Genomic DNA, 23,748 nt, shown 5'->3' with positions numbered 1-23,748 from the left:
TTCTCACTTGTTTCTGTAGTGAGGAGTATATGTGTACGTGAAGCCTGAGTGTAGCATAACACACAAGCAGATAATGCAGCATTTGATACCATGGTGTTTGAGGGTAAACACGCCAGAGCTGCTATACTGAGCGTGAGCAAACGTTCCACTAACCCTCTGTCCTGTCTTTGACAGTAGCCCATAGCAGACGTGCTGATGATTTCCTAGTGTGTTTGCTCCCAAACTCCAAGGATCTGCAGTTCAGGGACTTTCTGAGCTACTGGTCTCACTGCTGCAGATTTCTTGGCTGTACTGGACTGGCAGACTGCCTTGACTTCATATAGACCTTTGATCTTTTTTTTTTTTTTCAGTGTCCAGCTAAATGTGTCCTGATTCCTATATGGAGACTTGAGGTAGTCCTGACATGTAAATGATAATCCACTGGCATCCCAATAATGTTCTCTTTGCATTGAATTGAATATACGGGGTGGAATTTGCTTTGATGCTGTGCCTGGGGAAGATCCAAAGGATATAAGATTTTGCATGCTACGTGCATGTCTGAGGAATGCATACAAATACATAAGTTTTCAGGCCAGACTTTATTTGGATTCTGCTGAAAACAGTCCAAGTTATTTGGTCTTTTGCCAGAAATTTGAACTCATTGATGAAGCTCTAAAAGGGAGGGAGATGAGCATCTAAGAGAGGGAAGAGAAGGGAGGGTGGCTGGTCCAAGTAGAAGGAAGATATGTGATAGACATGCTCTGTTGACATAGTTTCTTATGGCCTTATGCTGGCTGTGTCTGGCTGTGATTTTTACACTGACTTGACTTTATTTTGGGTGTGAGTCCTTGCTAGACTGGAAATGCAAGTTTGTGCTCAAAGCAGTGAATTATCTTAAAGGACATTTTCTTTTCTATTTGTCCCCCATTTGGTGTCTACTGTACCGTTACTCTACTTTTTGCTTGTTTTCTTCACTTAACCCTGCCCCTGTAGTTCTTCCCTTGAAGTGACATGAAATTATTACAGTGGCATTACTTAATAATAGCAGATTTTGAGAGACCGCCTTTATCAGTACAGGTCAGTTGAGAACCAGATAAAACTCATCTTGGTCATGAGCTGTGCAGGTGTGTGGCAAGGTAAGATAAATGCTGTACCAGTGTAACTCTGGCTGACCTTGGAGCAGCCCTTTCCTAAAGCTTGAATTAGGCAGCAGTTGCTTCATGCTTTCAGGTCTGTTATGTGAGTTTGGAGCAACTCGATATCTTAATGTGAGAAGCTCAGATAAGCTGTGCAACTGCGGTGCATCCTGCTTCTTCAAGGCTTGTGGGTTTTCTTTTGAAGAGTTGTATTTTTGAACTCTTATTTCTAAAACATTCACATTTGCAGATGTGTTCTAAAACGAAGGTCAGGATATTTGTGTAGCACTTGTGTAGTCCCCAAGGTAAACCAGTGTCCTGTTTCCATTTTAACATACTGTAGGAATTACATGCCTGCAATAAATGTTGCAGCAGCAGGATCACAATCACAGATGGCAGAAGTGTTAAAAAAAAAATAAGTACCGCTACCCTGATACGAAACAGAGTCTAAAGAGTTTATTCACACCTTGGTACTGCTTTTGGTAGAAAGGATGTCTCAGCCTGTCTGCATTGTGGTTGCTTTGGTTTGCCCCTTCTTTTTTTTTTTTTTTTTTTGTAATGATACATAACATTCTTTCCTGACCTAATTACAGCACACGTGGCCAGGCAGGGTGCCAGTGCAGCCAAAAGGGGGAAATGCATGTGATTTCAAGCCTTTGCTGCCCAGCACAAAACCAGCCATGGAGAGGAGTGGGGACAGGAGCACCTCTTGCCACCCTCTGCTGGCAAAGTCCACCTTGCAGCTGCATATGGGACAGCAGCTTCACTTGCCCCATAGATGTGAAAGCACAGCACTTTCCTTCCTAGTTTTGTTTTAAGGAGAAACTATAGGAGAAACAAGAGGGATTGTGTAGTAAGGGAAGAACTGGCTAAGCAACTGTTTTCTAAAAGGAAAAATATGACGTGGACACAGTGGTGCCAATAAGGATCAGGTACTGCTGATTTGAAGTGATCTGGTAGGAAGGACTGAGTGTTAATGGGGAGAAAAGGAACATTCAAAGTGAGTGTGGTTATTGCAAGAATGGTTTGAAACAGGCTAGAACTGATATTTCAAATCTGTAATGCTTTCAGCCTTTGGGACAGACCCAACCCTGCCTTCATCATAGGCAGCCCACAGCCACATAAAGCCCTCCATCTGCTCCTTTCCTACCTCCCATCTTTCTTTTCCCTATTCCAGTCTTCACCCCTGTTCTGCTACTCTGCTTTTGCATACTTTCTGCACCAATCTGCATTGCCCCCGTGCACCTTTTTGCCTCCTACTGGGAAGTGATAAGGTCAGAGGTGGAAAGGAGGGACTGCAGGAACAAGGAAGGAGAACAACTAATGAATCCAGAGTTTCCCAGCAAGGGAACCAGGGTGCCAAGGGAATGCCAGGAAAAACAGGCTGGAAAGATGTCATGGTGCAAGGATTATGTGGAAATTAGGGCAAGAGATGCATCTAAGGAAACACTGCTCAGTGTTAGAGCCTACATGCAGTATGATATCCCTGTGTTTACAGGTGTCTAGTCATCTGGCAATATGAACTCTGTCATCAGAAGCAAGGTACAAAGATGTGTATGGGAGATTCAGACCATGAACCTGATATTAGATGGAAGGCCGATGAAAATGCTGCTTTATTACAGAAAATTTAGATGAACACTAACAGAGTGCGTGTGGAGACCTTCTCCCAAATGGAAAAATACAAAAAATCCCACAAAAAAACCCCAATCACACATGAAACCCATCATGAAGATTGAAATGTGCATGTTTTTAATCCAGGCATTCTCAGATTTTTGTTAACAAACACCTTTCATGGAAAACCATCAGGCCAGAGGTCTGGTGAATGTCTCCAGACCTTCTGGTGTCATGAAGTCCAAGTTTAGCTTTATGTTACAAAGAGCACAGTTTTATCTCATTGTTTTTATACTTTTTAATATCTTCTGCACAGTTAGCAGTCTTAGGATCAGCTCTGTCCAGGAAAAGCAGGAAACACTGAAGTATCATGATTAAGATAGGTTAGCCTAAAGCTTATCACAATATCTTTACTAATGGGATTGTATTTCCTCTTTCATGCAGGCTACTTATCTCAGTATTTACAAAAAAAAAAGACAAGTTGCCAGATTTTCTAGGCAGTTCTATAGTGGGTACATGCTTGTTGCATCTGCATTATTTGAGGCAGTAAATGTTTTAGAGCCTTCCTCTTCTGTGGTTTGCCACTGTTTAGCTGTAACTTGCCATTTAATGCATCTTGAGTTTTTAACCATTTTCCGTAAGTTCCTCCTGAATTTCACCCCCATGAAGAAATACAGAACAGGGTTAAGACAGCCATGGAAATAAGCAAGAGCTTCTGTTGTGATGATTGCATATTCAAAGTTGCTGTTCAAGTTAAAGCTCCAGTCTATGATCTTTAACAGTCTCAAGAAAGTATAGGGTGACTGAGTAAGAATAAATATGGCAACTACAGAAAATATTTTTTTTAGAGATTTGTTCTTTTGAAAACTCCTGGCATGCAGTAAGGTTCTAATGATTAGTGAGTAGCAGATGACCATGGCTAGCATGGGAATAAAATAGCCAAGGGTCACTTGGATCACTTCAAGAACTAGTTCTGTGCGATAGTTTGGGTATTCTTCCTGACATATTGCCTTATCAATACTAAACACCTCACTAAAAATAAACTGTGGTGCAGCAAATGCTAGTGAGATCGCCCAGATCAAGACACAGATCAGTTTGCCCCATGTCATTCGTTTGGTTTGACACACATGTGCTTTTGTGGCAAAAGTAATAGCAATAAGCCGGTCAAAGGTGATAGACGTTAGAGTTAACATTGAAGTGTACAAGTTCAGAGTATACAAGCCCCGTATAACACGACATGCCACAGTGCCAAAAGTCCACTCCTGAACAGCAGAATATGCCCAGAATGGCAGCGTCCAAAGGAAGACCCAGTCAGCTATAGCCAAGTTCAGCAAAAATATATCTGTCAGCACCTTCAGTTTCTCATAGAAAACTAGTATGACAAAGACCAGTGTATTTCCTGCTAGCCCAAGGATGAAAACAGCTGAATACATACAGGGCAGGAAGACATTTGTAAATCTGTGAAGATTCTCACTTCCATTTTCATTGGGATCATTGATGGAGAAGTTATAATAAAAGTTAACAGCATCTGTAGTTGCCATGTTGCCTGCTTTTTAAAGGCAGCCTGTAAGGAGACACATTGAGATTTTTTTACTCAGCAAATTAAAATTTAAGTCCTAATGCATCCAGACAAAATCCCACGTGCTAACAGATAAGAGTTGTAATAAAGCATCCATGACAGACAAAAGCAAATATGTTTATTTGCTGGAGAGGATTTTCTTTGCAGTCAGGACCCAAACACAACAGCTGGTGGATTTATACACATCATCTATTACCAGATTTATAGTGATGGGGACTCAAAAGCATAAACAATACAATTACAAAGAGGCTTCTGAAAACAGAATATGGATTAAGCTTTCAAATACGTCAGGGGGTTAGGATTTGGATCTAGGATTTCTGGGAAAACCCATGAAAGAAACAGAATTCATTTTGCCAAATTCAGCCTTTAGGCTCAGGTGTCAGGCTTTAAGTGTCAGAGTTGTTTGGCTTGGGTTGGACCTTTCTCAGTAAGTAGGGTTTGAGTGTCAGAGCAAGCGCTTTTTTGTCTTAGCTCATTGTTCAGATGTTAGTCACATCAGGTGGTGGCACTTCTTCCTTTCCCCTTCTTAGGTGACTTACTGGAAGCATGGAGGGTTTTCATTAATGCCTCTGCCCCATTTGATTTCAGTTAATCTGTTTCAAATATTTGTATTACTGTCAGAGAAAGGAGTGACCACTTCTCTGCCAGCCCCCCTCCATCACACCCCCTCTCGAAAGCTGATGCAGTATCGCACTGTCAGCCCCCCATGGTAAGGGTCCGTTTTCTGTTAGGGCTGTCACCAGCACGTAGGAAGTAATAGCTGTAACAGTAACAACCAGATTTGCAGGCTGTTTTAACTTGTAAATAAAATCTTTTATGAGACAGGTTAATGGGGTTTTCAAAGATTTAGCCTAAAGTTAAATGTCCTCTCTCTTGAGCTACGAAGAACATGTTTCTGTGAGACTAATCCTGATACAAGATATTACTCAGCATAAGACAGCAGAATTCATCTCTGAATCATTCAGACTGGGGGAAAAGCCTCGCCCTGTGTGAGTTAAAACATACAGCAGATTGAATGTTACTCAAAAAGTAGTTTCCATGGGGCCAGTGCAGTGTTAGCCACCAGAGAAGTACTATAAAACTGCATGCTCCTTTGAAAAATTACTGGCTCTTTATAAAATAGTTCGCTTTTAATTCAGATGGAGGCCAAGCACAGGTTGAAGATAACCAGCAAAAGTAAGTTAGGTTCAACAACATCAAGGCAAAGCATACTGAAACAAAAATTAAAACACTGTTTTTACATACTCTTTGCAACAGCAGTTGGCTGACGGTTCTTGCCTCTTGTAAAGGAAAGGCGTATCCCTCTAAGCTGAAACAAAGTGATTATCAGGTGCTCAGTTATGCAGTTTGACAATGTGACATTACATTGGTAGCCTTACGAAAATAGTACAGTTCTTTCTGCTGCCCAAGCTTACTGGAAATTAGCCTTTAGAAGAGTTTTACTGACTCTTTCAAAGGAAGATTTTTTAATGCCCACTTTTAATCTGTAATAGGTTTTTTGCTATAATAAGACATAACATTCACTCTCTGGACAGACTGAAATACATAAAATTTTAAATAACTTTTTTCCTATTACATTAATGTTCTTCACAGGAATTTTCAAATTCAGGCATTAATACCCTAAGTTGGTTTTGGTGAAAGTAGATTTCATATGGATGCCAAGCCAGGATAACTGTTGAACTCCAGCTGTAAAGAATTTTCTTATATACAAATAGCAGGCATTGTCTTCTGATATTCTTGTCTCCCCCACATGCTGACATGAGCAAATCTGCGTATTGGTGGAGAACAGAATGCTGCGAAAGAGATCTTTCTAAGTTAACATGTCACATGTTTTACATGTCTCAGTTAGTTGAGCTCCTAAAGTCGGAATTTATGGATCATGTTTTAGGAAAGAGATGAGGTGACTGACACCATCAAACAGATAGCGAAGAATTAATGGGGGTCCTTGAAAATGACCTTTCAACTAGTGGTCTAGCAATTTATGTTCATGTTATGTTCTTGTGATCTTAAAAGTTACTAAGTTTTCTTTCTTTTCCTTCTTTCTCATGTCTGGATATAGCCATTTAAGTTCTTTCTTGGTTTGACAGCAGGAGAAATAAGTCTTAAGTGCCTTGACTGATTACCAACCCCTCTGAGAAAAAAAAAAAAAAGAAAGAAGAAAAATAAGAAAAATTAAGGAAGTCCTACATGCATAGAAATAGGTTAACCTTGTAGGACTGTACACTCATTTTTAAGGCAAAGTCAGGTATGGAGATTTCTAGTCCTTTTTTTTTTTTTTTTTAATGCTGGAAAGCAATAAGGAACTGAGAAAGAGCTGCTAAAGCTGAAAACTTTTATATCTCAGTTGTGTTCCAGACAAGCTGAAGTTACAGCTCAGAGTTGTTCAAGAAGGCTCTCTTGAAGGCTGATCCTGTATTATAAGGCTGAACAGTTTCTGGATCAGCTGACCACCTCTGGCAATTAATTTCAATCTTTGCTACTGAAAATAGTCTGTAAGTGTGTATAACCTGGTATGAAAGTTAAAAACAGGGGGAGAACCTTATCTTATGGAGACCAGCACCAGCCTCTCCAGCCCACTAAAATACAGACTGGTAACCTTTTTACTCCCACCCCCCACCCCCCCCGGCCCAGTGGATGGTTAATTTTAAGAGAAAGAAAGTCCAGCAGTTTCTTTTTAAAAGGTTCTCATTTATTCATAATGCATCTTATTATGTTACCTGATACTTTTCTAGCCAGAAGCCCTTAAAGTGTCCTGCTTGTTACTCACACACCTAAGTCAGAATCCATATTGTATGTTGTCTCAAACTTCAGAGTTGTTACACCTTGTCAGACTGTTCCTGGAGTTACTCCAGCTTTCTTCAAAGGAAAGAACAGTAGTAATCTTTCTACTTGAAGTGAGATAGCAGGAAAGCATTTTGTTAGGGAGGGAGGGAGGAAGGAGGAAAACGATTCCCTGGTCAGGAGGACAGTGAGCAGGATGAGTTTATTTGCAAAGAAGTGTTGGGGTTTCTATGGACTGAGTCTAGGTTCTAAAAAGCTTTAATAGAAGCTTAAATTGGATAGGAACAACATTATGGGTAGAAAAGTGAGCCAAAGACACCCATGCAGTGTCCGGTGTGTTAATGCAGGATTTGCCCTGAGGTCTATTACAGTTAACTCTCGAATTGATTAAATGGAAATGCAAGCAAGTAATGGAGAGTCAGAACATGCTGTTCTGATTTGCCCCAGCACAGATGGATATTTGCTACTAGAAGGTGACTGCTTATCATTTCCACTGCTCTGGGAACTGGGCACCCCAGGAGCTTGGTAGTATCAGGTGACAGGAGTTTTCCCTGTTTGGCCTCCATGGTCTAATTTCTGTTGTGCTAATCAGCTGTCCTGCTTTAATAGCTGCACCTGAAAAGCAGGGTGTAAAAAGCAATAATAATGATCTTGCCAGTTGTTTGTTTCTGTTGTCTCAGGGTTCCAAACAGAAAATCCAATACAAATCAATCTTTTTAAAATAAATCTCTATAAAAAAGTAATTTTAGCATATAATAATAAACAAGATAATTTGCCATCACAATAAATACAGGCTATAAAAAGAAAAATGGTATGTAATGCTCATCAACATCATGTATTGTGCCTTGCTTTAGAAATAAACCAACTTCATTACAAAAGGGTTTTGAGATTGCAATTAGAAAAGATTAAATTATCTCATAGATATATTTGTTGGAAGAAGTGAGAAGTTTTCAGGCACTTATCAGTTGGAAAAACAGATGCTGGAGCATAAATGGAAAGGAGAGAATTAACATATACCTTCTGAGGTCAAATACCCAAAACATTTGTTTAAAAGCCTTTTTCAAAAACTAGCAAGTATAAACCAAAGAGCTACTGCAATAACAAGACATCAGAAAAGAATTAGTAACAAAACTAGAATGCAAAATCAGTCTCTTCAACAGTGTGAACAAAACCTCACCCTTTCTTTTAAATTTTGCATATCAGGGTGGAGGATATCTATGATACTAACAAAATCTTTCAAGTTTGAATATTTCTAAATGTTAAAGCTTCTTTTTGTTTGGTGATTATTTTTTTTAAAAACTGTCTGTCTAGTCACCTAAAGTCAAGAAGATAGTCACTTACTAGACGGTGTCACATCTTGAGGGAATGCAGTCATCTTATCTTTCAAAGGAAATGTGAAAGCAGCAGTTTGCTTTATTTATCAGTGCTGAAGCCTGTGCTGCTGCATCACAGCTTTTGTGGTTGTTGACCGAAGATTTGTTGTTACTCCTTTGTTTTGATTCTTGAGTGATACTAATACAATTACAATGGTATGCACAAGCTGTGCTCTCAAGATCCTGTTCAAATTCACCTACATGTGGCCATTTGTCTGAAATGTCCAGAATCAAATTGGCGTTTCAAGAATTCTTTGTAAAATTGAAACTTAATCTGTATTTATCACTTACCTTTTTTAACGACTCCTGCGTATTTTGTGACAGTACTGGATTTTCCAATTCCTTCTAGGTTTTCTGTTTTTCTCTGGGGCAAGATTATTCTAGTGACAGTTTTCCATCAGATTTCTTGCCCGTCTGAGGTGAGCTAGGGGTTGCTACAAATGTATTGTGTTGGTGACCATCCCCAGATGAGTTTGGTACCTTTAAGGCAATCCCATCTCTAGTTAAAGTTAGTATTTTTGCTAAATTTTCTTTCATAGTCAAGGGAAGAAGCTGGGAGAGCCTCTGTGCATTTACAAGGGAGCTGGAGGGGGCCTACTCTTTGCAGGGGTGGCTGTTTGCACTTGCAGCAAAGACATGGGTAGGAGTTGAATTACAGCCTAAGTGTACAAGAAACGGTTGTGAAGAGGCTCTGAGAGGGTGCAGGGAAGTGGAGGTGCCAGGGCGATGCTGCTTAATAAAGCGATACTCTGCTGTTGTTCCTGCTGTAATTAGGGACATCTTTTGTGCACTCCTTGTAACTAAACTACATGCCTGGCCATCACCACAACTTGGCATGAGCCTTAGCTTTTATTTAACCTTTCCTGGGGTATTCCTTCGTAGGAGGAGCCCAGTACCTGCACATCCCATAAAGCAATGTACTGCATGCAATGTACGTGACATTTCAGGTGGCTCCCTAGATGTGTTTCCTAGCTGTGTTTATCAGCTGTACTCACTTCCCTAGCAAGCCTTGCCGCTCTTGATAGCCGTTGGAGACTCATTTTCAAAAGCTATGATTAGTGTGGAAAAGTAGTAGTTTTACTCAGGGACAGATTCTGCAAGAGGGGGAGGCAGTATTCAGAGAAACTAGCCTGTGCAGTTAGATCTTCGCAGCAGCCTGTGGTACAGTAGCTGGAGTTCTTCTGGGACTCTATCCTGTAGAGCGGTATGGTTGTATCTCTGAGTGCTTGAATTTGGTACCTGTAAAGGTGTATTAAAAATTCCAGCACCAAATTTGACTTAACCCTACAGCATCATTTACTGAAAGAAGACTACTTGCGCAAGAAATGCAAGGCCCTGTGGGGCTCTTTAAAATTGAGTTCTCCCTTGTGTTTCATTGCATGTGGTAGCAATTCCTCCATCTTGGAGAAACAAACTTGTGGCAAGGTGTTAAATATTCACAAACTGTTCCTGTCAAACAGGGGAACAATAGGTTGCAAGAGACACCTGCTTGTAGTGGTTATTTTCAGATGCAAAATAGGATATAGGGATGATAAAGCGGTGGCTAAGCTATGTGGTAGCATGTGTACCCTAAACCGGTGTGAATGTCTGCCCTGAGAAAAGGTAAAGTTCCCACTGTGTTGCAGAGGGCCAGCAACTGGCCCTTTCTGCCATCAAGGCCCATTTAAATTCTTTAAAACCAGAATTGCTTTTGAAATGTCTTAATCATGCATTTATGGAGGGCTCATCTGATCTACTCTGTTAGCCTCATTCACAGTGATCTCATTGCAAGGGCTGCTTCCTCAGTCATCAGAGATGCTCCTTTCTCAGACTGATAGGCAGGGATGGCCTTCCCACGGAGACCAGTACCTCCCGACATCCATTTGCCCTTACTCATATACAAGGAACCCTGGGATCACTTCTGTGTAACTTCTAATAAACTCTACCGAAGACGACTGCAGTATCAGCAGTATTCAACCCTTTATCATAAAACTGGGATCGAAAGATACTCAGAGATACTTTATTTCAGCTTGCGAGCCTAACTGTAATTTGACCTGTTTCCTCCTTTGCTTCATAAACTGTGTTTCCATTATTTTTTGATGGACTGCTCAAAGAAGCCCTCTCTGGCATCGGAATGGTGAGGGCTGCTGTGTGTGTCTGCATACATGTAGCTCTGTCAGACTGGGTGGCCTGCCTCGGTCTGCCTGCAGGAGACCCACTATAGCATGACTGAATTATCACTGTAACCTAGAAATAATGGTAAATATAGAGGTGGGCTCTGTGAGTTTGTCTGAGGGAGAGGGCTGGGAGACTAGCTGTTACTCCTGAGCAGGTCAGTCTGAAGAATGTTTAATTGTATAGTTGTGAAGCCCCCTGTGTGCAGAAACCGCTCTGGCTGCAGGGATCCGGGCTCTGGGAGGCTCTGGGATGGAGCAGCCTCTGCAGAGGTACAGGCTGGGCACTGGGGGCTAGGCAGCAGCTCTGCTGAGAAGGCCTGAGGCTCCTGGTGGATAGTGGTGTAAACCCAAGCCAGAAACTGCCTCTGCTATGCCTCTTCTATAATTCTGCCTCAATTTTCCTGCAATAGCCTCTGAAGAACTGTGCAAGGAGAAAATTCAAAGGTATCTAAGAAAAAAACAGCTTGGTTTTGGGAGCAAATACCTCACAACTGAAAAAAGCTAGGGTTACTCATAGAGCTGGCTGTAACCTTGGTGGCATACAGACTGTGCAGTGTTCAGGATCTTTGGGGCAGTGGCTTGCCGCTATTTCTAGTGTTTGCTCCGCTAGTCATCTGTTTGCTGCCTCCTTCTGGGGAGGGAACTTGAAAGCACCCTGGTAATCCCAAAGTGGTTATTTTGAAACCTGTTATCGGAACTTCTTGCAAATGCAGCATTTGACTGACAACTGAAAGCTGTCTTCATCTCAGAGCCTTTACCAAACCTCTTCCGTTATCACAATACTAAAAAAATCTCAAAAAATTTTGCATGTTTTCCCTTGGAGCACAGAAATATCCCCTTGTCACGATTGTTTCCCTAGCTTGCTTTCTCTGTATGCACCAGTTGCCTCTGCTTTTTACAGATAAACGTTATCTGTAACAAATTTTGAGGCAGGGGAGTCCTTTTGTTTTTTGGTTTTGGTTGGGCTTTTTTTTTTTTTCATACAGGATGTAGCATAATTAAATCATACATCTTTTTTGAGAAATGGTTGGGATTTCCTATAGAGACCTCCTGTATGGAGGTCACCCACAGGACATAGCGGTGGATCTTCATGTCCATACTTTTTTTTCTTTTTTTTTATCAGCTCCCTGTGTGATGCTTTCCCATCCCTACAAGTGTCAGTGTTTGCTCATAACCCTGCTATCTCGTTTCCCTCCCATACACAATCCTTCATGCAAGATACTGTCTTGCACGTTGTTAAAAACTCAGTGAGCTCTGTATCCCCCGTGCTCCATCCCAAATCATGCCTTTCTTCTCACCTGTGCCAAGGGCTATCTGTGCATCCTTTCTTCTGATCCTTCACCATCCTCTTTCTTTTTTTCTCTTTGTGGGGCTGGAGAGGAAGGCTGATAAGTTAGAGTTTGTGGGATGGGTCTGACCTGCTGGTAACAGCAGGCCCAGGAAATCATTGGTGCCCTTCAGCATAACGCTTTCCATTGTTTCTTGGCATTAGAGACATTTGCAGAGGTGCTTGCTGGGCTAAGCAGCTGTTAGGGGCTCTGTAAAGCCTCCACTCTGTTTCAGGTTTCTGGCTTTCACACAATTCAGTAAAGTTCTAGCTCTAGACAATTGAAGTTCTCTCCAGAAATCATTGCACTGCTGACAGATGAATGGCTTACAGGATTTCACTGCTCAGCCACATGAAGCTGATGCCTTAGACACCTAGCTCTGAGCTGCCAGACCTCAGGTGTTTATGAAAACAGAAAATTGTCGAGAGCAGAGTCGAACCAGCTTTCTTCAGGTTTCAGTTCTGGAAGGGACTTCTTATTTTTAACTCCCAAAGCCATTCATGAAGTTGGTCACAGTATTTTTACTATCATTTGTAAGAAATGATTTCCATATATAAGAACAGGAACACTGGACCAGACCATCCAACTGAGGGACAGTGACCAAAAGCAGATGCCTGAGGAAGAGCACAAAAACAGGACGAGCATGTAATGCTTCTTCAAAATACTCTGCCAGTCTCTGACAATCTGTCACAAGGATTTGCTGAACCAGAACTGTTCTCTTCTTGCTGTGGTGTCTTTTCCATGCTTCAGTTCTTCCTGCTTTTCAGCCCCACTTCATTTCACTTTGAAAAGAAAAAGAAAACAGTCTTGCATATTCATAAGATGGGGACCTGGCAAGCTACAGCAACATCCTTAATGCTGCCACCTAGTGTGAATAGGTCATGCAAGAATAAATTCTCTCAGAGACGCAAGCGCTCCAGTTAAATCATGAGACTGTGTTTCTCATATTTTCCACATAAGGCTACCAGGCTCACTTTAAACTGTTGGACTCTGTGGGATATCATGGCAAGGAACAGGATTTTCTTTGTGATTGTAATGTGCTTGAGTTTAAAAGACAAAGTAGGAGACTTAGTTTTCCCTTACCCTATAGTGAGTAGGTGCGGTGAATTTATTGGTTCGAGCAGCCAAGTGGCAAGCTAACCACCTGACCATCTTTTAGGTTGCAGCAGCAGGAATAAGGAAAATCATGGTTAGAGGAGAACATGGAAAATGTATTGGCCCTGGGGTTTAATTTACATTTCAGGGTCCTAAAAGAAAGGTGACATTAGTGAATTAAATGAGGAACTGATGGTGTTGCATGATAAATCATGGAGTTGACACTTCCAGGAAGCCTGTAGTCCTGTAGTTCTCTTGGTCTGTATGAATTCAAGGCTGTGAAGTTAAAGCTGTGTACTTACCATGGTGGAATGGGACAATTCTGTGGATCACAGCATAAAATCTGCTGCTGTTCCCGCTGTGCAAGCAAAATATATGTATAGGTTTACAAGCTATAGTTTAGTTTTGTAGGGGTTTTTTTCAGAATCAGTTTTCTTATCTAATTGTATAAAGATAGCAATTAAATTATTTGTTATCACTTGCTAAGTATTTGCATAGATGTTATATTAACTTTTATGAACCAACATGTAGTATGTCATTCCTACATTTCAGTTGGCACGTAGTGTTTGGTTATAGCTCAGGTTTTGGCACTTACTCACAGGTCTGAGTCTTCCCTGCAGGTCACAGCTGTCTCCTTAGGATATTAACAGTAGTGGTATGACTTTTTCAAAGTCAAACATTACCGAAAAGGCTACAGGAGTAAGAGAACATGCATTCCACAGATAACACTGCTTTATGAGTTCAGGAAACATGTAGACAGAAAGTGCAGTTTAATTTGCAGTCATAACAGTAAATTCTTCCTGTTTCCAACCAGTAGTGTCACTCCACTAAACTCAGATGTGGTTGCATGTGCTGACACAGTATATTCAGATGCTGCTAATGACCAGCTGAAGGTGGTGTTACCTGGAGACATTTTCTCTTGCTCTTCTACTCAGCAATGCTGCTTGTAGAGCAAGGTCCTGTAGGATTTAAAAGAAAATAACAAATTGTGCATTGGTTTTGAGAATTGGTCTATGGAATATGTGGCAATTATGCCCTGCTACATGACTACACTTGATGATTCAGAAGCACATATAAGTAATATTACATTTTATTAGATTCCACTGTTTTTTGGAAGGAACTGACCAGTTGGTTCCCTGTTTATAAGAATCCTTGGCATTTTTCTGGGAATGATGGCCTAATCTAGTGAGATGCAGAGAAGCAAAGTATCAGTTAGGGAAGCCCTAACTTACTTGGAAACTATCAGCATTTGTTTACTGACTGTCAGATTCAGTCTTCTGTCTGTGTCCCAGCCCTGTAATTCATAGCTGGTGCTATTCCAGTGTTCACCCAGAGCAAGCACCCTTTCTGGGGTGAGGAGTGGTTAGCAAGTTCTTCATCTGCTTCCTCTGCTCTCCTGGACACATCATAGTGGGGACGAGGCGTCCTGCTTTGTCATCTTGTAGCAGCTTCTTTGGTGTATTTGTGTTTGAACCATCCAGTATTTCTTGTATGAAAAGAAGACACATGGTAGTGATTCTATAGTGATAAAATATGTTTTGTGTATCATTGTCACGGTAAGGAACTGGATAATCTCTTTGTAAAACACCTCACAGATTAAATCCAGGGCAAACGTGATATCCCTGTGCAAGCTTTCTTTCAAGAACAAGTTCAGACTGTTTTGCTCGTGTCTGCCCTCCTTAAAGAATTCCACCTGCCAGGGAGTCTTTAAAACCTGGCAGCGTCTCAGTAGGGGATTTAGCTTAAAACGTAGAGAAAAGTTCTGGATGTCTATATTCCTCTTAGCTCATGAAACCGGGATAGGAACAGTTTTACATTTGTGCACAGTGGTTAGCAGAATGGGGCTGCAGTTTCACGCAGACAGTTTTGTCACTAGAAGGTGTAAAATAAGAATTCTAGAATTTAGCATGATGACTATCAAAACGTTTCTGTTTTAGGGAGGCATCAGCATGCAGGTGGTATTTGACCACATACTAGTAGTTAATCATGACTTTCATCTTTTTCCTTGTCCTAGAAACAGCACGTGTAATTCTTCAACATTTGATGAGTCGGAAGAGTGGCAAGTTGCTCAAGATGCTGAGATATGCTTGTTGAAGTCAGGAGAAGTCATGTAAGTGGAACAGTTTTATTACTCCCAGGCTGAAAGAATAAAGTCTGAGCTCAGATGTCAGCTATTTGAGCACAAGCCTTGCAGACTCTTGGAAGAGCTGATCACTTACGTCCCACAGTAGAATTTGGTTTGAGGAGGAGCAGAGAGTATAGCTCAACTACACAGAGCAGCAGCAATGAGCCAGGCCCTCTGTCTTCAGTCCTGAAAAACTTTAGTGCAGGTGGGGAATAAGAAAGAAAAATCTGGGTCCGCATCACATCAAAAAACCTTCCTTCTTATTCTTACTGCAGGAGATGCTGTGAACAGGAAGGGGGCTTAGAGAGAAGGCTGTGTAGTTCTAGTAGTCTCTGGAAGAAACTGCAAGGGCAAGTCAAGGAGTGTGGTGCTAGTTGGACCTTTGTCACAGGGATGGAATTCATGGCCTTTTGGAGCATGTAGCTATTATTTATTGGTGGCCTTACAGAAACTGTCTTGCCTGCTCTGGTTGATGTATGCCATAGCATAAGATGTTCAGCTGAGCCTCTGCTCAGCTTCTGTGAACTGTGTGCACACAATTCTCTCCAGGTATCCTGCTCTGAAATCAATAGTTCATGTGCAGTAGTGATACAGCATCTCACTTGCACAGCCAAGAAGGGAATCTAACATGAAAATGCCCATGACTTAGAGACATTCCCCTTATCTCACTCTCCCCTTAATCCTAGCTTAGAAATTTTGGCTTATTTATGGGGAATGTTTTAAACTTTTAACTGCAGGGAGATAAATTAGTCCATGTTTCAACCTTGTTGCTGCTGTTTGGAGAACCAGGTAAATGAAGCAGTAACTAAAGTCATAGCTGGGTTGTAGGGCAAAATGAAGAGTGAGCATTAGTTTATTAAAATCAAAGATTACCTGAGACACCCCAGCAGTTACTTCAGTTAAACAGAAAAAGTAATAAGGTAAGCAAAACTTAATATGGAGCTTCCTCTCTGGCCGGAGAGGAGGTAACAATGGTTACCATAATAAATCAGCCATGATCCCTGTGTAGTCATGGCTGGAAACTGAACTCCTCCTTACTCTAGAACAGTAAATCATCATGGTGACTGTGTGATATCTTCTGGTAAATGTGTTGGGTTTTGATAGCTGCTGACAGACAAATCACAGTGCTGTGATTTACTGTGAGCTCATTGATTTGGAAACGATTTGTTTGGCTAAAAGAATGATATGTTAGATTATTTTTAATTAGGGTAATGTAGGTGAGTTCCACGCTTCTTGGAAATTAAGAGGTTTCTCTTGAAGGAAGCAGGCAGCATTCTCCTGTTTAAGGGCCTCACTGTTTGCAGTCTGAAATAGATATCAGAATGAGGTAGGATAATATAATGCTGCAGGACTCAGGATCATGGTGCTAAGAACTTCCTTTTTAATTGGAAGTACTTTGAATCAGCTTTTATGCAGCTTGCTTGGGTAAAACAGACCAAGCTGTAGCACTAGGTGCTTCAGAGGATCTAGACAGAGCTGCTGTTCACATTCCATCCCTTTGTCCCATCTGTACGCCTGATCCCTATTTCCTTTACGAATGATATCTGGAAAGGTGGATAAATCAGGTCACTATTCTTTGTGTAAATTTTTATTTCAAAAGAACAGTAGAGGGCAGTAGACTATTTTTATCTAGGAACTCTATTCAAGCACTACATTTTTCTAGTCAAAATGAAATAAGTAAGTGAATAATATACACATTTACCAGAGCAGAGAGAGTGCTTGATATCAGTCATCTTTTCTGTAGTTCTTGCATTCATCCAAGGCTGAATTTTCCTGTACCTTGTGGACCTGTCCCAAAGTTGCTGTAGAGTCTGCCTCAAATAGATGGAAAATAAAAAGCATTGATTATTGTTTCTGTCTTGAGTAATTAGATTGGATGTCTTCAAGTAATTGTATTTTCTCTCACAGGATCAGATTACCCCTTACAGTGGAAGAGATCTTAAATTTTGGGGAAAGTAACAGAGAGCTGTTCATTAAATCCAGCACCTACAGTATCATTCCCATCACTGTTACAGAGATGGGACTGACAATTAGCTGGATCTTTTCATCAGACCCTAAAAGTATATCTTTCAGCGTTGTCTACCAAGAATCAGAAGACACACCACTGGATCAATGCAAAGTAAGACCTTTGTTTCCTTAGTACCTTAGAGACTGTAGTGCACTACAGTCAGCCACCTGGAGGAATCAGCGAGTGTGGCTAGGAGGTCTCAACATGAGTGCCAGTTGCTATTGCGTTAAGGACTTGCTTCTCCAATTAAGCCACACTTCTGCTGAAGGCAGAGTTATGTGTTTAATTATTTGATGTTGCCTGCAAAAGTTGAGTTGAAGACCACTGTAGCTTCTGTTGGTCACACCTGAAATTCAGCCACTATTATTAAGCAAAAATAGAAGTCCAAGACTGCAAAATTCTTCTTTTTTCCCTCCTCAATATTACTTCATTTGTGGGGTGCTTAGGGCTGATCTTGCCAGGCTCTTGAGCAGAGGTCACAAGAAGACAGATAAATTGTTTGGGTTACCTGCATTTCTTACAGCGAAGCATATATTTAAATGCCTTGATGGCATGCAAAATTGCTTTGCCAGTGCCCAAGGTACCAGTTTTTATATGCTTTGTCCATATTTCATGAGGATTATGGATTAAGTAAATCTGTGTTACTCAGCTAATTGCAGTGTTTTAATGAAGACAAGGCAGTGTTCAACTCAGCGGTAGGGGGAACTCTAAGGCTGTGATTTCACTGGGAGAGTAAGACATTTATGCAGCATGAGTTAATTCACTCCATGTTTACTAATTCCATGTAGAATCTCCTTTTTTTCTAAATCTGAAAGCTGAATGAAAAGTAAACTTTGCTTTCCTCTTGATATATCTATTTGATAAAACTTTGGATTTTATAGCGTCATCCTTGATCTACATCAGCTGCTGTTCTGACTACTGTCTCTGCTAGGGTTTTGCAGCAAGATAGGTGGTTACACACACTTTTGCTGTAAGGTTAGATAAACAATTAAGATTTGCGGAGAAAGCTTTTTTTATAATATAGGGAGTATAAAAGCATATATTAAAAGACACATTTAGCTAAATCCTGCTCTTGGATATATTTGTATAGATTTAATGTAGCATTGCTGATGTTAGTAAACTTGCTTAGATTAACACTAAAAAGATCAGGATTTGATTCTGTCTCTCAAGCACCGATTTATAGCCATAGCTTAATGCTGTAAAGAAGTTATCAAAGGAAAACAGTTGTCTCACTGTGGGATTTTTGTTTGGGTGAATTTTTAATGCTAATCAGTGAAAGTAAATGGTTTTGCAGGCACATATGCACTTTGGGAGTTTCAAGATGGCTCATGTTAAGTATTTTTCTCAAGACAAATGACAATTTATAGGGCAAATAGTTTCATTTTGATTGTATTGAATTTCAGGTTCTTATTCCGATGACCCGCTGCAATTCTCATAAGGAAACTGTCAGAGGACAGGTTAAAGTCAGAAATTCTGGAATCTACACGCTGATATTTGACAACACGTTCTCTAGGTAAGTCCTAGCTGGGTGCAAAAGGTGAAATGGGCTTGCTTTTACGGATGTACCAGTATTCTGCCATTCAGAAGGAAGTATGAGAAATTGGTCCCAGCTGGCCAGAAGATCTTCAGCCTGACCTTTGCTTGTTGGTGTTTTTTTTTCTTCCTTCATAGGAGAATTCCACTTTTCTTTTTCAACCTCTGGGAAGGTAAACAGAAGTAAGCAAGTAATCTGTGACTCTTTCCAAGACAGTTTAGTCAGAATTGTCATCTTATTAACAACAAACCTGACAGCCCTTGCACAGGCATACTTTTTAACAACAATTTTTTGCTTGAGTATGAACTGAAAGACTGAATATACTTTTAAGGCTTCTTGTCTAGTTGGCTTCAGCCAAAGTGATCATCTTGCTCTCTTTTTTTTTTTCTTGACAGGTTTATCTCAAAAAGAGTGTTTTATCATTTGGCTGTCGAGCGACCTGTCATCTATGATGGAAGCGATTTTCCATAGCCTTGACTATACTGTGTTATTTTAAATTACATTTTTAAGAAATGCTATTACTTCTGTACATGTAAGCATTATGATTACCACTGTGTTTGAAGACTTTGAAACTATGCAATACTTACAATGCACTTAGAGAACATGTATACACTAAAAAATGGAAGCCTTTTTAGGAACACTAATGATTCTGTACTGTGTACAGATTGCTGAAAAGCCATGTTGTTTGATTTAACAGGTCAATAATAACCAAATCTTTTTCAGTGGGGAGAAAAATAAGTGTGGGGGTGTCTAAATGCAAACTGAAATTCTCTACTGAAAATTGGATTACTTTTCTTCCAAAAAAATATCCTTCAAAAGGAAATGTAAAGAAAAATGCGTATTTTTGTTGACCTCTTCACTGAGTAAACATAACCATTTCTGTTCTGCTGTACTGCTTTTACAGTCAGAACGACAATTATGCAATACTTCAATCTTCACAGGCATATATTGTAATCCATCTAGAATTTTTTATCTTTTCCAAGTTTTATAAACAACAAACACAGGGTTTTTAACAATTTGGGCTAAGATTTGGTAAGTCTTAACTGGCTTTTACAAATGCTGTGGTACTGAATACCAGTGACAAAATAATACAACATGAAGCAGCAACTCCTTTCACTTTTGCTCACTGTACTCTGCAGGCTGGTCCAGTGAAACCAGCTGTTGTGGAGAGTACCAGTGGCAGAATCAGGAGTATCATTTATGGAATAAAGTACTGCTCACTGTGTGATATTAGGAAGAGGAGCATTCCTTTTTCCTGCTTTAGCACCTTAGTCATCATCATTTACAGGAAAGCACAGTTTCTAAGGAGGTCAACAGTCTCTCCAGATCATGTGGAAGATAGCAATAAAGTTTGAATTGCTTTCAAAATGTCCATCCAAACCCAAATGCATATCCAGCCTTGATGAGCTCTCCACCTGGTGTTGGTGTACTGTGTCCCTTTCCTAACCCTTGCAGTTGCCCTAGCCAGCTGCTAACTTTCCATCTTGGATTTGGGGACAAAGCTGGCTGTAAACACTACCTTTTAAGGGAAGACTGGGTTCTCATTCATACAGAATTTCCATACAAACCATCTGCTTTCTGTATAGAATTTAACTTCTTGTCAAAATATCTGAAAGCAGATTTTTCTGGTTTAAAATCCTGTCTTCTGAGGGAAAGGCAAAACACTTATCAGGAGAAAGGAGAAAAGCTCTTTCTCCCAGCCAGCCCTCCTCACCATTTCAGGTGTGTCTGATTTCTTAAAATTCTTGTTCTCCCAAGGAAACCTCAGACCTGGAAGGTTTTTGTGCAGCATTTGGTAGAAGAACAGCACAGCCTGCCAGGAACCCTGTAGATTCTTGGTGGCAGCTGTAGCTGCTATACAGGGGTTGTGGTGGGAGTCAGCAAATAAAACATGAGAGGAAAGAAGGAAAAAGGGCAAGCACAAGCTGAAGCAAGTGATTTAGGGGAGAAGAAAGGGGCAGCAAATTTGTAAATGTAAAAACAAGGGCAGGGAATTGGAAGGATCAGCTCAGCTAGGGAATGAAGTCAGGAGCGTCCAGCTGGTGTCTATGTGTTGCTGGTCAAATCCATTACTCATAAGGGATCTCCTACATGGAAAAGCTGGTTGGTTGAAAGGTGGGCATCACAAGACAAGTGTTGGATATTTACGTGGCAGCAGCTGAGGTAGGGGGAAATTTCTGATCATACAAAAGAAAAGAATACTGCAGATAAAGCTAGAGGTTGCTAATCACTCATTCCAGTTGTTAACAATGTATAAAATACAGTGAGCTTGAAAAAGATTGTAAAAGAATGATTACGTTTCATGGAGCACCTAGATTTTAGGTGTCTGGCTCATCAATAGCTTTTCCCTTTCCCTTCCCTTCAGACACCTCTTCTCATGTTGGTGGTGTGCTCCGCAGCCTCTGCCAGGCAGAGGGGTCAGTGGAAGGTGCAAGCTGGTTTACTCCCCTCCTGAGGGAACAGGCTGAAATGCAGTTAAACCCTTACCTGGCTGTGTGCATGAAAACTGAGATGGACAAGAGACTGAAGTGGGCAATAAACAGGCAATAAACGGCGCACAGATCACTTCATGAATTATGGCATATTTCAGTGTTGAAGCTATGTTTTATATTTAATTAGGCAAAAAGAGATTATTTATTGCTTAAAAATGGAGTACTGTGTACCATACACTATGCAATTTCACTGAGCTGTTACTGAAGTCTGCTGCAGTTTTCCTTTAAGCTTTTAGGTATGGTTTTTAAATGCATTTTTCTGTTGTTTTAGTTAGAATACTAATCTTACTAGGATATCTTTCTTAAAATGCCAAATGTAAGGTAAAGGGACATTGTCAAGTATCTTAGGCGAAAATACATCTCTCCTCAAAGGTATTTGAAATATTTCCATTCAGAATTATTTGACAGACTTACCTCTTGATCTCCTCTTTGCATCCCAGTTCTTAACATGTTTTTCATCCTGTGGCAAACATTTTTTAGCCACTGTTTATGTAACCCTTAAAGTAATTGGCTCCATCTAGTAAGCCAGATGTTTCCCTGCAAGTCTTTTATGTAGACAGTGTTGAGGCTGACTGAGGCATATGCTTGGGAGGAGGGGAATAAAAACACTGAATTATTTTTATTTAGCATTTGAGTCTTTGCGGTACCTTTTCTTCACATTTTCCTGCCCCATGAGAGTAGTTTTATGGCTTATTTTGCTTTTTGAAAGAGGGCTAAGAGTGGGACCCAGAGCCTGTAGTTTAAAGATGAAAAGAAAAGATTTGCTTCTAACAGAGGAGAGCATTTAAGAAGGAGAAAAAGTTTCAAAAGGTGAATAAGGTACAACAAGTGGACAGGATCACAACTGTTTAAAGCAGCTATTCAAGAACAGGAATCCCATCATGTCAGCTAGAAGGGGGAATCTTTTCCACCTCAGAGGCCACGCAGAGAAGACAGTAAAGAACCTGTCATTAGTACTGACCTTTTGTTTGAATGTCCCGGACAGTTTATTACTGGAGCCATGGAAACCCAATAAAGGACTTAGCACAAATATAGGTTTGTGAAAGCGATTATTTCTTTCAAGCACCTTATACCTCCATTCATGAAGTACTTGTTCATGTGAGCTGTGCCAGGGGTGCTGATAAATCTATTTACAGGTGCTCAGGTGGCTAGTTGAGTTGGGCCTTGTATTATCCTCAGGAATGCAATTAAGAGAAAAGAAATGTTTTAAATTGATCATGAAATTAATTGCAGGGGATGTCACAATCAGAGGACAAAGAGAGTATATACATTGTGGTCAGCATAAGCAACTGGGTGTTTTTCCTGGGTGCTGGAGCAATGGAATGTAGTCTTTTTAGTTATGCAGAAGTTTATGTGAAGGAAGGAATGTAGTAGTTGCTTTAAGAAAATGACAGTGTTCCTTTACTCAGCATTATTCAATGTTGCTTTATGAAAAATCAGAGATGTATTGCACAAGAGTGTACCATGTTACAAAATAGCAAAGCTACAAAAGCCTGACTTCGCTCCTTTCTTAAAATTGAAATTGCACTATAGTTTTAATTATGCTCAGTCACTGAGATTATAACTTGTTAAGAAACATCTTTTGGTCTTAACTGCCAAAGAATTGCAAACCCAGTTCACATCAAACTTCATGCTCCAGATAGGGGAAAAAGAGATTTATGTATACCAGCTTCTGTACAGTTACAGAGATGTAGACGGTTGTGTATTGGAATGTTTCTTGATGCTTTTTTTTTTCCTTTTTTTAACCTCAGGAATTAAAAAAATAAAATTCTCTATCATTGAGAATGTGTGTCCCTTGTCTGCCTTGCGGAGATAGCTTTGTTTGGAATGTAAGTCAGATGATTGATCTACTTCTAAGCAGGAAAAAATTTTACAAGATAAGGAAAATGGAAAATAGTTTGTCATGCTGGTGGAGAAAGGCTGCGTCTGTACAGTACAACAGAGCAACAGCAGAGATCATTAAATAAGTATTAAGTGAGCCAGTCCCCAAGCTAGAGGAAGTATCACCATGTCCTGGTGGCTTGGAGCAGCTGAGCCTGCCTCAGCAAGGGCACAGCCCCATGGTTGAGAAACACCTTCATCTGCCTTTGCTTCCCCGTCAAGGTAAAAACAAAGCGCCCTCAAGGACAGCAATTACAGACTCACTGTTGTCCATGCCCCTGAGCAGCGCTGCTCTTCAGCTTAGGGCTCCCGTCTGGCTTCCCTCCGGTTCCGGCCGGTCTGTTTGCCCGCATTACTTCCATGGCTGTGGGAGGGCAAGATGTGTGAGGCGCAGGCACTGTTCACGTGTTGCTAATGCGTTTGCATCTGCAGTCCCAGCCCCAGGGCACGTGGTAAGCAGGTGGGCTCCTCTGAGCTATTGGGGCCATCTGAATGGGGTCAGGAGGACAGCGAGCCCTGTCATGACCAGTCATTGCTGCTTTCTTCAGTTATTTCTGTTTCCTCACAGGAGTTTCCTGCTGAGGTGGAGGCTGCTGAGGTGGAGGCTGCGATGCTTCCTGTCCCTCTGCTCCAGCAGGAGCACCAGCCACCGCACCACGCTCAGGGGCTT

The 23,748-nt window shown here is 40.8% G+C and overlaps 2 protein-coding genes across 10 annotated transcripts in view; one reads left to right on the top strand and one right to left on the bottom strand.

Annotated features, from left to right (window-relative positions):
* The window catches only part of FYCO1 (FYVE and coiled-coil domain autophagy adaptor 1), a 53,764-nt gene extending 30,782 nt beyond the window's left edge, over positions 1 to 22,982 (top strand). For 6 of the 7 annotated variants that reach the window (XM_080387163.1, XM_080387169.1, XM_080387166.1 and 3 more), the window contains exons 15-18: positions 15,053 to 15,148; positions 17,072 to 17,282; positions 18,575 to 18,684; positions 19,101 to 22,982. In XM_080387163.1, the coding sequence (XP_080243289.1) occupies positions 15,053 to 15,148; positions 17,072 to 17,282; positions 18,575 to 18,684; positions 19,101 to 19,176 (493 nt within the window). In that variant the 3' untranslated portion in view covers positions 19,177 to 22,982. Of the gene's footprint in view, positions 1 to 350; positions 3,319 to 15,052; positions 15,149 to 17,071; positions 17,283 to 18,574; positions 18,685 to 19,100 lie in introns of those variants that run through there. The other variant, XM_080387168.1, reaches the window with a different exon arrangement.
* Positions 2,842 to 8,509, bottom strand: CXCR6 (C-X-C motif chemokine receptor 6). 3 transcript variants are annotated; one of them, XM_080387295.1, is made up of 3 exons: positions 8,428 to 8,509; positions 5,551 to 5,614; positions 2,842 to 4,290 (listed from the first exon to the last, which is right to left on the bottom strand). In XM_080387295.1, exon 3 carries the CDS (start codon positions 4,265 to 4,267, stop codon positions 3,230 to 3,232), a length of 1,038 nt encoding a protein of 345 aa, XP_080243421.1. In that variant the 5' UTR covers positions 4,268 to 4,290; positions 5,551 to 5,614; positions 8,428 to 8,509; the 3' UTR covers positions 2,842 to 3,229. The 3 variants fall into 3 exon arrangements, with proteins under 3 accessions (XP_080243421.1, XP_080243422.1, XP_080243423.1); XM_080387296.1 differs by lacking the exon at positions 8,428 to 8,509 and adding an exon at positions 7,077 to 7,152; XM_080387297.1 differs by lacking the exon at positions 8,428 to 8,509 and adding an exon at positions 7,023 to 7,115.
* Positions 22,983 to 23,748: the final 766 nt, after the last annotated feature.

Source organism: Falco punctatus (assembly GCF_963210335.1).
Source record: "Falco punctatus genome assembly, chromosome: 4".
Taxonomy (NCBI): Eukaryota; Metazoa; Chordata; class Aves; order Falconiformes; family Falconidae; genus Falco; species Falco punctatus.
This window is presented reverse-complemented; position numbering and strand designations above follow the sequence as displayed.